The sequence below is a fragment of the Suricata suricatta genome, chromosome 10, assembly GCF_006229205.1.
Source record: "Suricata suricatta isolate VVHF042 chromosome 10, meerkat_22Aug2017_6uvM2_HiC, whole genome shotgun sequence".
NCBI classification, from domain to species: domain Eukaryota; kingdom Metazoa; phylum Chordata; class Mammalia; order Carnivora; family Herpestidae; genus Suricata; species Suricata suricatta.
In genome coordinates, this window is record NC_043709.1 from 120,912,026 (window position 1) to 120,924,958 (window position 12,933).

At 41.0% G+C, this 12,933-nt stretch overlaps 1 protein-coding gene across 1 annotated transcript in view; it reads left to right on the top strand.

Moving 5' to 3' along the window:
* The window catches only part of ARMC3 (armadillo repeat containing 3), a 99,086-nt gene that overhangs the window by 24,736 nt on the left and 61,417 nt on the right, over nucleotides 1-12,933 (top strand). The window contains exons 4-6 of the mRNA XM_029955759.1: nucleotides 2,291-2,416; nucleotides 8,552-8,620; nucleotides 8,858-9,033. Of these exons, the coding sequence (XP_029811619.1) occupies nucleotides 2,291-2,416; nucleotides 8,552-8,620; nucleotides 8,858-9,033 (371 nt within the window). The remainder of the gene's footprint in view (nucleotides 1-2,290; nucleotides 2,417-8,551; nucleotides 8,621-8,857; nucleotides 9,034-12,933) is intronic.

A 12,933-nucleotide genomic window follows, 5' to 3' on the forward strand; every position in this document is an offset into this window, starting at 1 on the left:
GTGGAAATCCAAAGCAGTGCAGGCACTTTGGAAGACAATTTGGTCGTTTCTCAGAAAGCTAAACATAATCTTATGCATTTCTCAAATCCCATAGAGTGGTACAGCACATAGAGTGAAATGTAACATAGATTCTCACTCTAGGCAATAGTACTGTATGGATATTGGTTCATCAATGGTAACAGATGTGCCACACTAATGCATGGTGTTAATAATTAGTTAAGTGGGGGAAGGAAGAGAGATGGACAATATGAGAACTTGGTATTTTTTGTTTATTTTTTTCATAAACCTAAAGCTGCTCAAAGAAAAGGTCTCATGACTTTTTAAAAAGATACGCTGTAGACCACAAGAAAATCTTTGTAAATCATATCTCTGATAAAGGATTTGTGTCCAGAACTCTCAAAACTCAATAATAAAACAAACCAAATTTAAAAATACACATGAGCAAGAGATTTGAATAGACACTTGATCAAAGAGATATATGGATGGCAAAAAAAAAAAAAACAACCCTTTTGCTCAACATCATTAGCCATGAGGGAAATACAAATTAAAACCATGATGAAATACTACTTCACACCCACTAGGCTTACTCTGATCAGGAAGATGGACAGAAATACCGGCTAGGAGGTGGAGACACTGGAACCCTCATACATTGCTTATAAGGATGTAAAATGGTACAATCGCTTTGGAAAACAGTTTGGCAGTTTCTCAAAAAGTTAAATGTACAACTGCCATATGATCCAGCCAAACTGTGGTATATCCATATAATGGAATAGTACTCAGAAATAAGAAGGATGAACTATGATACATGCTGCAACATAGAGTAACCTCAAAATAATTTGAGCAAAACCAGACAGTAACAAATTTATACTCTATTATTATATATACTTCTGGGAAATGCAAAATAATATATAGTGACAGGAGGAAAAGGTCACAGACTGTCAAGAGGAAACTTTTGAGGCTCTTAGATATGTTCCTTTTTCTTTTTTTTTCTTTTCCATTTTTAAAATTTTTTATTTTTGAGAGACAGAGAGAGCAGGGGAGGGTCAGGGAGAGAGGGAGGTACAGAAACCAAAGACAGCCTCCAGGCTCTGAGCTAGCTGTCAGCACAGAGCCCGACGCGAGGCTCAAACCCTGAACCATGAGATCATGACCTGAGCCGAAGTCGGAGGCTTAACCAAATGAGCCACCCAGGCGACCCAAATATGTTCCTTTTCTTAATGGTGGTGTTCAGTTTCATGGGTGTTCAACATGTGTCAAAATTTGCCAAATTTTTCTCTTTAAATATGTATGGTCTATTGTATGTCAATGATCCTCATTAAAGCTGTTTAAAAAAGAATAAAAATAGATCTAGAGATTACACAAGCTAATAATTTTGCAAATCCTCTTCTTCTGGTCATAAAATTATAATATACCACATTGTTGGTAAACTGAGAAGAAATGTATTTTAATAAAGAAATAATTCAAGTTATAGAATAAGTAAGTCTCAGAATAAAAATTTTAAGACCAGGTTAATTTTTATGATAATATGACACATAAAATATATTTTTATTTAAGCATAAGTATCTTAAAACTTATAGTAAAGATTCATTTGACAAAATGTTTTCATCTAAGAAGTTAAGTTTCAGAATTTCCCTAAAATGTAAATATGGGAAGATTAGGAGAGGATAGAAAGGGTATCTGTCCTCAGGGGAAATTAAGTTCTAAGGACACAGGCAGACAAGACAGGGAGGTGGCTAAGTGGTATGAAGAAAATAGACTAGGGCAGAGGACAACAGGCTGGGACATAGTGGTAACACTAGACAGGATGGTCAGGGGGGACCCCTCTGTGTGAGGGGTGCAGCGTGAGCTGGGAACTGAACGAAAAGAGGAAGCCAGCTCTTTAAATAAACATCAAAGCCGCAAATGTCCAGGGTACCTGCGATCTAACGTTTGTTCCGAGACAAATATATGCGGAAGTGAAGAGGAATGTGAAAGGCAAACAGCAAATAAGAAATTAAAAAGGCACAAGGGAGGGGCGCCTGGGTGGCTCAGTCGGCTGAGTAATAAACTTCTGCTCAGGTCATGATATCACGGTTTGTAAGTTCAAGCCCTGCGTCGGGCTCTGTGCTGGACAGCTCAGAGCCTGGATCCTACTTCGGATTCTGTGTATCCCTTTCTCTCTGCCCCGCTTGTGCTCAGTCTCTCTCTGTCTCTCAAAAATAAATATAAAAATTTTAAAAAATGGCACGAGGCAGAGTTTTGATGAGATGGATGATATCTATGCATGCTTTTATTTTACCTGTGATATCAGGTGAAGAAAACAAAGCCACCCTCCTTGAACTTGGAGCTGTGGAACCTTTAACCAAACTGCTCACCCATGAAGACAAAATTGTAAGAAGAAATGCTACCATGATATTTGGAATCCTGGCTTCTAATAGTAAGTATCAACTCTCAAAAATAATTTCACAACCTCATGTAATATGTTATCTTTTTTTAAATTTAGTTTTTAGGGGTTTGTTTTTAATTGTATTTAAACTGACTTTAATGTTAACAAAAAGTTAAATAAATATAATACACCAGATTATGATTTCATATTTTAAGAATATATTTTTATTATTTATTTATTTATTTTAATGCGTATTTATTTTTGAGGTGGGGGAGGGACAGAGAGCAGGAGACAGAGGATCTGAAGTAAGCTTTTCACTGAAAGCACATAACCTGGTGCAGGGCTCAAACTCATGAACTGTAAGATCATGAGCTGAGCCAAAATCGGACGCTTGACCAACTGAGCCACCCAGGAGCCCTGAGATATTTTTAAAATATAAAAATATGTGCAAATATATCCACGTAAAACTCTCAGAGTTGGTTATGTGGTAGGTTTGAGTCTAACAAGTTGAAGGGCATTCCTTGTCTCTGAAAATAGTTTTTTCTTGAATTACTATAACATAATTTGTCAGCCTATATGTAAGCTACACATCAAATATATTTTATAGTGAAAGTAACCCAGGGTGAAAAGGTTTGATACATTTATTTTTTTGAAACTGCAAAATATATTTTGCCAAAAATGATTTTACACATATTTATTTCTTAAATCAGACCTGTTAGTTGCTTGAATATTTTCATATGTTAAATATGGTGGAATAGTAGTAGTTAAAATATGCTATTATGTCTGTTAGAATGTCAGATTGACCCAAACTATTGCCAATGTAGGCAGTCCCTGACTAATGGACAGAAGGCAGTTTTCATTTGAAGGTCATTATCATGTTGTAATGGTAGGTTTTTGCATTAGCCAATAAAGGCCTTGTAACTTTATAATAAAACATGACATTCTTGGTGGAGACTGAATGAAGTCTAACCCGAAGCCCAGGCAGCTAGGAATAAACACGTCTGTCTCTCTCCTAGCACGCGGCTAAAATGATCATACTTCCCCCCTCCTCACCAGTGTCAGCAAAAACACAAGCTCAGTTTGCTCCCTCCACTTCCTGACCCGCCCCCCTCAGTTTCCTGAACCCTGTGTGAGGCAGGGCTGGGGAGGAAGGGGGCTCCTTATTTTATGGTGTCCGGCAGGGACTGTGGCATTAGTGTCAGAGACAGGAAGATGGGAAGCGACAGGGAAGGAGAGTTCCAGGTGGCATCTGTGCCCTTACAGGCAACGCTGCCAAGCCTGCGAGAACAGAACCCAGATGTTGGGGGGCAGAGGGGGCTCCACTGGGGCTGTTAGTGGAAGGGGATCTGGTGGCAACTGCACAAGCTCTAAAGGTGGCCCTTCCCTAAGGCAGGGGCTCTGGGGGGGTATTTCTGGCTGCAGGCTGACAGCTGTGGGGCGTGGATGCTCCACAACCCGAATTTTGATAACATTAGTCTACACCCACACAGCATTTACAATGCGCCGGGTGCTGTTCTTTGTTCTACAGGCTATTTGTATGAGCAGTCATTTAATGTGGTTGGTGCTGTTGTCCTTCCCTTTATGTACGAGGCAAGTGAGGTACAGAAAGTTAATGGTAGTGGTCATTTGTGTTGTGCGGCCCTCATGCATTTACCTCGGGCTGTCCGTATACTAATCCCGCCATATTGAATGAGCCGCGTTGAATGTATTTATAACCAAAAAAGGGAACGTTAAAATGTTTCCTATGTTTTATTCTGTTTACACGCCACAGAATTTGAGAACCAGTGGTGCTTCGTAAAACCTCTTATGCAACTCCTCGTTTTAAAAATAGAAAAGAGCTCTGAAAGGATTAGGCTCCTTGTGCAATCATGTGGGTGGCTAATAGAAGAAATCAGATCAAGCTCGAATTAGAACTTTACTCTCTGGCCCTAGGCTTAGTGGACTTCTGTTCATCCGATATGCTCTGATCCCTACCTTAGTGCACATACTAATTCCGCTTCTCCTTCTACATGATTTTGGGGGAGAACGCATGTCCTTTGGAAAGGAAAGTTATAATTTTCTGCTTAGACTTCTGCTTTCTAATTTAATGTCTTGGTTTCTATGACTTTTTTTTCCTATTTACTTTTGTTCTTCATTTCTATTATTCATTTTATTTAGAATTTCCTTTCTTTCAGTATGTGATGAGCTTATAATCTGTGAAGCTCTCCAAATTGTTGGCAACATTTTCCTGAGCGGGGTTTGTATATTGAATTTCATGAGTTTCCAAAAGAGTCCGTGACCCTAGAATATTGGGAATTGCTGTTGCATTTGAGTGCTAAACGTGGAGGCTCTAAGACCTGTGAGTTGCCCTCTGCAAGCGGGGTGGCGGGGCTGCGACCAGTGACACGCTATGGCTTTGGGGTTCTGTCTGCTACTACGAAGCATAACAATGCAAAGAGTTTTGCTTCTGGCGAGCACTTGGTCTTAGGAATGATGAAGGAACCCCCAAGAGCTTTCTTTCCATTCCATGAATTGGGGGGGAAAATCAAGCCATTATTGGAATTAACTCATTTTCTATTTGAACTATCTGATGGCATGAATAAAACGCTTGGCGTCCTCAACGGCTTGTGAAGTTCCTGTTTTGCCAGTATGGCCAATACCTTAACAGCTAGTGCTTCGCTTTGCATGCACATCCAAGGTAACTACACTCACCGTTCACTCCAAATGAAACGGTATGTTTCCAGACTCATGTGTAAATAAACGCACCCCTGTGCCCCGTGGTTAAATCATCTTTAGCCTGTTTTAAAATAACTGCTTTTTCTTTAAAGATTTGTATCCTCACAAGGCTTTCGTGTGCTCAGTGCTTTCACTGTGCTCAGAGTGGATGAACCAACACAATGTTCCCACAGAATGCCCAGTGCTAGGATTGCCATGAGAGCAAACCAATTCTTGATTTTTCTTCTTTTTCTTTTTTCTAAAGTGATTGCGTTATGAGCCTATGCTAATCCTGGGCCATTCAAGACAAGCATTAAGTGACTTTGTTAAACCTTTTCATCAAAATGGAGCTGCTGTCTCCTTTCACGCCACCCTCACACCTCCAGTTTGTATTTAGTTGGATGAGGCCACATAACAGAGACTCATTTAGTCAAGTCAGCCAAAGTGAGTCATCGTGATCCTTAAAGCCCAGATTTTATATTATTTATGGAAGTCTGAAGAGCTTGCCATCTTAAGAAAAGGTTGAGTATATAAGGTCAAAAATAAATTGGATGGTTAATATTATGCAACCAAAACGTGTGAATAAGAATGCAGTTACAGCAGATTGTATGGGGGTGCCTCAGGGGCTCAGTTGTCTAAGCCTCTGACTCTGGCTCAGTTCATGATCTTGCGGTTTGTGAGTTTGAATCCCATGTCAGGCTCTGTGCTGACAGTGATAGGGAAAAATCTGTTACAAGATGGCCAGCAGGACTGATAAGGAAATACCTGTCCGTGATCAAAGACTCCCCCTTCCAGGTCCTTCTTCCCACCCTGCTTGTCGCACGTGTTAATGAGGAATGCAGAAGTAACAGGCTATAAATTACTCCCTGTGCTGATGCTCTGGGCTCAGACCTCTGGAGAGGATCTCCTCTGAGCCCATCGGTGTAAAATAAACCTCCTCCCTTCCAAGATTGCCCAGGGCAGCTTGGTTCTTCTGCCCGGTAATCCAGACCAGGTTCTGTAACAACAGCTCAGAGCCTGGAGCCTGCTTCAGATTCTGTGTCTCCCTCTCTCCCTGCCCCTTGCCTGCTCTCTCTCTCTCTTTCTTTCTCAAACATAAATGAAAACATTTAAAAAAAATGTTTTAAAAACCCCAGATTGTGTGAAGTTATTCCAAGAAGTGAAGGTGTTGATAGTTCTGAACAACCTAAAATGATGTGTCATAGTGTGTAGCTAGAACATATTTAAAACAAATTTTTAAAATTTATTTATTTTGAGAGAGAGAGAGAGAGAGAGAGAGAGAGCGAGCGAGCAAGCACAAGTTGGGGAGGACCAGAGAGGAGAGACAGAATCCCAAGTAGGCTTTGTGCCATCAGCGGCAGAGCCTGATACGGGGCTTGAACTCACAAACTAAGATCATGACCTGAACAGAGATGAAGAGTCAGACACTTAACAGACTGTGCCACCTGGCCACCCCCAGCTCGAACATATTTATGTGGACAGACCACAAGGTAGAGTTACTATCTTGAGAAAGAAGGGGACAGAGATCAATATTGTTTTAAAAGTGATGAAAATAGCCACTTATCCATTATTTTCGCTGATTTAACCTCAAGAAAAGAAAGATTTTTTTTAAAGGGAAAATTTGGTGTCAAATGGCTAAACTCACATCTAGAAGGGAATTTCATGGCACAGGATTTCCTAATGAAAACTGTCGAGTTGTTAGGGCAGGAAAATGGGTGGTGTCACATACAGGGACAGCAAGGTGGCCTCCTGTGGGAGCAGGTCCTTCCTGCAGAGAAACAGGAGTGGCAAAGAGCACGTGGAACATCAATGTCCTTGACCTCATGGTCAGTGTTGTAGCAGAAGCTTTGAAATATATGGAAGCTTATTTTAGAGACCAAGTGGAGAATGCACTAGAGATCTAAAAGGCTAGAAATATTTTGCCTCAAGTATGTAAAAATAGACTGGTATCACCTTCTCATTTTGAAATCTGGAGATGAGACTCCTAAGGGTGAGAATACCAAGAACACACTCTTTCAGAGGGCCCACTCTCTATAGCTCACTGGAACACTTGGAGAGATCTGAGTATGATGCCTTCACTTGGTCAGTTCCCTGCCAGGGTAATTTTTTTTTTTTTAATTTTATAGAGAGAGTGCATGAGCCAGGGAGAAGGACAGAGGGAGAGGGAGAGAATCTTAAGCCGGCTCCATGCCCAGTGTGGAGTCAGACATGGGGCTTGATTCCATGACCCTAGGATCATGGCCGAAATCAAGAGTTGGACGCTCAACCGACTGAACTGCCCAGGAGCCCCCATTTTTTGAACCAGTGTTGACTTTAAAATAATGTCCTCCACTTTGGGACTCTACCCTATCCAGAAGCTCTACTATTTCTTTTGTACTTCAAGCTTATTCACGTACATGTAGCCAGCTGTAGGTTTGCTGGCCCTCTTTAGCCATTTTGAACAGAGACAAAGCAGAATCCTGAATCCCGCTTCCCCAAATCCCACAGGAACAGGTGTCCAATAAAAGTCAAGTACACCCAGCGATTCACGAGGAAAAATCCATCCAGCGGCCATCTGCCACAAAGTGAAATTTTCCAAAATCCTGGTAATGCTCATTTTGGCTTGCAGACAGAGATAACTGACCAAGAAGAACCACTACAAAAACTAAATTAGTACCTTCTTTCTTATGCCTTAGAAAATGGGGGTTAAGGATGGAAGGAGAGAAATAGGGGCATGCCTGCCCGGGCTTGATTAGGCTCACACGATTAATACAAAAGCGAACTTTAAAAAAATCAGTATACCTATCTTTAATCAGTTTTGGCATCTCTGATTATCAAATGGAATGGAAACGAGACATATTCATCGAAAAGGCTGAGGACAATTCTTACTTGCATTCTGCAAAAGTTTTATTAAAATCAAAATTTAAAAATACTCTTCCCAACAAACAACACAAAAACGAATTTCTACTATATAGTAAGCAAACGGAGGGCACAGTAGCTCAGCTTTACTGATTAGTGTTCTAGTACACTTTGCACTTTTCTGGTTATCTTTTCTAGTGGTTTTGGAAGGTATGTAGTTCAGTGAAGAAGGAGAGAGGCTAGAGTCTCTCTGGGTTCAGACAGACAAGGACCGTGCTACCTAGTTTCTGATTTTGAGCCTCCATTTCTTTATTTGTAAAATTAGGTAATAATAAAGCCTATCTCATAAGGGACTATTTAAACAACATCACCGTTATTATTATTAATATTATTTTAATGTATTTATTTTTGAGACAGAGAGAGTGACAGAGCATGAGTGGGGGAAGGACAGAGAGACGGAGACACAGAATCTGAAGCAGGCTCCAGGCTCTGAGCTGTCAGCACAGAGGCTGACGCGGGCCTCGAGCCCACGAACCGTGAGATCACAACCAGAGCCCAAGTCAGACACTTAACCAACTGAGCCACCCAGGTGCCCCAATGTCGCCATTATTATTAATAATAAGAAACATTAATATTCTGTTTCTTCTTTTGCAGATGACGTTAAAAAACTGTTAAGGGAGCTAGATGTCATGAACTCCGTCATCGCTCAGCTTGCTCCGGAAGGTAACTTTGCACCCCACATCGGTTTCAAAACTGGGACTGGGTTTTTTTTTTCACATTTGATGAAACTACTCATCGGAAATAGCTTATGCAATATCACTTATGAATTGTCATTAATCTTTCTCAAACCAAGATGGGCTCTAACAAAGTTAAGATTTGTGAAGCTTTGGTTTTTAAAATGCGTTTTAAAGTAACGGTTGAGTACGCCTTTCGCCTACTTGTGTTATCTTTGATGTGCAGAAGAAGTAGTCATTCATGAGTTTGCCAGCCTTTGCCTGGCAAACCTGTCTGCGGAATACACCAGCAAAGTGCAGATATTTGAGAATGGCGGGTTAGAGCCACTCATCAGACTGCTGGCCAGCCCAGACCCTGATGTGAAGAAGAACTCTCTTGAGTGCATTTACAACTTGGTCCAGGTGAGAGTGATTTCTAAAAGCGTGTTTTGACCAAAGCTATTTATGGGATTTATTTGCCCATTAAAAAAGGCAAAAAGATTTAAAAAACTCATCAGTTTTGATTCACTGTTTTTTTTCTTCCTGGGACTATTTAGGAGTTATCATTTGGGGGAAAAAAGAATGGAAGTTGAGTGTAGATACCTTTCAATTTTCATATTTTATAAGTAATTGTCTTCCATGAAAGGGCATCTTATTTTTTTACTAAGTTTTTAATTTTCAATCCAGTACAGCTAACATACAGTTTCAGGTGTACAATACAGTGATTGAACAACTGTATACATCATTCAGTGCTCATCGTGAAAACTGTGCTCTTTAATTTCCCTCCCCCAACTCACCTCCCTTCTGGTAATCATCAGTTCTCTATAGTTAAGAGTCTTCTTGCTTGGTCTCTCTCTCTCTCTCTCTTTTTCCTTTGTTCATTTGTTTTGTTTCTTAAATTCTACATATATATGAATGAAATCTATGGTATTTGTCTTTCTCGGACTGACTGGCTTTTGCTTAGCATAATGTTCTGGTTCCATCCATGCTGTTGCAAATGGCAAGATTTCATTCTTCTTCTTTTCTTTCTTTGACTGAATAATACTTCATTATATATATCTCCACATCTTCTTTATCCATTTATCTGTTGATGGATTCTTAGATTGCTTCCATAATTTGGTTATTATAAAGAATGCTGCAATAAGCCTAGGAATGCATGTATCCCTTTGAATTAGTGTTTTTGTATTTTGGGGGTAAATACCCAGCAGTACTCTTACAAGATGAGAGTAGCTCTATTTTTAACTTTTTTTAAAAACTTATGTCCCTTTTTTTTTTAATGTTTTATTTATTTTTGATACAGAGAGAGACAGAGCATGAGAGGGGGAAGGGCAGAGAGAGAAGGAGACACAGAATCCGAAGCAGCCTCCAGGCTCTGAGCTAGCTATCAACCCAGAGCTTGACGTGGGCCTCAAACCCACGAACGTGAGATCATGACCTGAGCTGACATCGGAGGCTTAACCGACTGAGCCACCCAGGCGCCCCGATATTTAACTTTTGGAGGAGCCTCCACAGTCTCTTCCGCAGTGGCTGTACCAGTTTGCATTCCCACCAACAGTGCACGAGGATTCTTTTTTCTCCACATCTTTGCCAACTATCTCATTGTAGTTTTGATTTGCATTGCATTTCCTTGATGATGAGTGATGTTGAACATCTTCTCATGTCTGTCGACCATCTGTATGTCTTCTTTGGACAAGTGTCTGTTTATATCTTCCACCCATGTTTAACTAGATGATTTATTTTTTGGGTGTTGCATTGTATAAGTTCTTTACATACTGAATTTTGGATACTAACCATTTTCTGGATATGTCATTTGCAAATACCTTCTCCTGTTCTGAAGTTTACCTTTTAGACGGTTTCCTTTGCTGTGTATAAGCTTTTTATTTTGATGTGTGGTTTCAATAGTTTATTTTTGCTTTTGTTTTCCTTGCCTCGGGAGCCGTATCAAGAAAGGTGTTGCTATGGCCAATGTCAGAGAAATAATAGCCTGTGCTCTCTTCAAAGATTTTTATGGTTTCATATCTCACACTTAGGTCCTTAATCCATTTTGAGTTTATTTTCATGTATGGTGTAAAGAAGTGGTCCAGCTTCATTCTTTTGCATGTTACTGTCCAGTTTTCCCAATACCATTTATTGAAGAGACTGTCTCTCCCACTGCATGTTTTTGCATCCTTCACCAAAGATGAATTGACTGTATAACTGTGGGTTTATTTCTGGGTTTTCTATTCTGTGCCATTGATCTGTGTGTCTGTTGTGTCAGTTACCATCCTATTTGATTACTACAGCTTTTTATATAACTCGAAGCCTGGAATTGTGGTGCCTCCGATTTTTTTTTTTTTTTACAAGATTACTTTGGCTATTTGGGGCCTTATGTGGTTCCATACAAATTTTAGGATTGTTTGTTCTAGAATGTTTTTGGTATTTTGGTAAGGATTGCATTAAATGTATAGATTGCTTTGGGTCGTTTGGATATTTTAATGATATTTCTTCTTCCAATACATGAACATGGGATATCTTCCCATTTCTGTGTTGTCTTCAATTTCTTTCATCAGCGTTTTATCGTTTTCAGAGCACAGGTCTATGGAAGGGCGTTTTAGCAGTGTGTTTAAATTTTGAGGGAACAGAATGGATTGCACATGAAGGCAGGACGATACTAGATAAATGTATTTCTTCTTGAAACAGGAAATCTAAAGCATTGAACTAGGTTTGACCCACACAGTTACTTACTGACCTAACCTTGGTGATCTAAGCACACTGGACGAAATCTATGCCCTATTCGGTGTACCAAGGTTTTGGATTAGACTTCCTTATTGGTGAGGACCTAGTGAGTTGAGTATGCTGAACAGAACTCATTGTTTATAATTGCAAAGATGCTTGGCCATGGAACTGTTTTTCCTTTGTTATGGAAAGAAACAACCTGCCTTCAACTCTTCTACCCATGCAGGCCTGTGTCCCCGCCCCTCTTGCAGCCCCCCAAGGCACTCCCCCCGTACCCTCCCCCACCCCTGCATACCCACAGCAGGTCAGCTTGGCGACACTTTAAATAGCCTTCTCTTCTTCTTTTCCTGCCCAGGTTCCTGAACAATTCTTACACACGTTTGATAAGCTGTAGATCAACCGAAAAAACAAAAATGTCATCAGAAATAGCTATATTTTAGAGTATAAAAGGAAGAGATAGTGACGTGAAGGTCAAGGAGGGTTCATCGGGAGGTGGAGTATCTAGACAAATTATATAGAAAAAGAGAGACAAATGGGCTCATGCCCGAAGCAGCCAGAGGAGACCTACATTCCCAGCCTTAGAAGCCATTGCCCCAGGGGCCGGGCACTCACTGGCCTCTGTCCTGGCTCCTCCCTGCCCCGCTATTCCCCTTCCGTCATCCCACAGGCCTCAGTAGTCCCGTCTGTGTATTAGCGCCTGCATCCCAAGATTCCTCATAGCTCTTATGTCCCTGTATTTTTTTAATCAAAGAGAAATGAAAAGACTTGCCTTCACTATTCTTCACAACAGAAGTGCTGGTTAATAACAGCATGTTAATTTCCTCTGACCGCCATAACAAAGTGCCCCAAACTGGGCAGCCTAAACCTTCTCGCAGTGCTGGAGGCTGGACCTCCCACCTTGAGGTGTCAGTAGGGCCCTGCCACGACGGCCACTCTGGGAAGCATCCTCCCTGGCCTCTTCCTAACTTCTGGTGGCGGCCATCGATCCCCGGCGATCCCTGGTGCGCAGCTGCTGTCATCGCAATCTCTCCCTGTTGTGCCTCCTCTTCTTTTATTTTATTTTTTTAATAGTTTATTGTCAAATTGGTTTCCATACAACACCTAGTGCTCTTCCCCACAAGTGCCCTCCTCCATCAACACCACCTCTTTTCCCCCCTCCCCCTTCCCCTTCAACCCTCAGTTCATTTTCAGTATTCAATAGTCTCTCAAGTTTTGCATCCTTCTCTCTCCCCAACTCTCTCTCCCTCTTCCCCTCCCCCTGATGCTCCATTAGGTTTCTCCTGGTCTCCTGTTAGACATATGAGTGCAAACATATGGTATCTGTCCTTCTCTGCCTGGTTTATTTCGCTTAGCATGACACCCTCAAGGTCCATCCACTTCCCTACAAATGGCCAGATGTCATTCTTTTTCATTGCCATGTAGTACTCCATTGTGTATATATACCACATCTTCTTGATCCACTCATCAGGTGATGGACATTTAGGCTTTTTCCATGTTTTGGTTATTGTTGACAGTGCTGCGATGAACATTGGGGTACATGTGCTCCTATGCATCAGCATTTCTGTATCTCTTGGGTAAATCCCTAGCAGTGCTATTGCTGGGTCATAA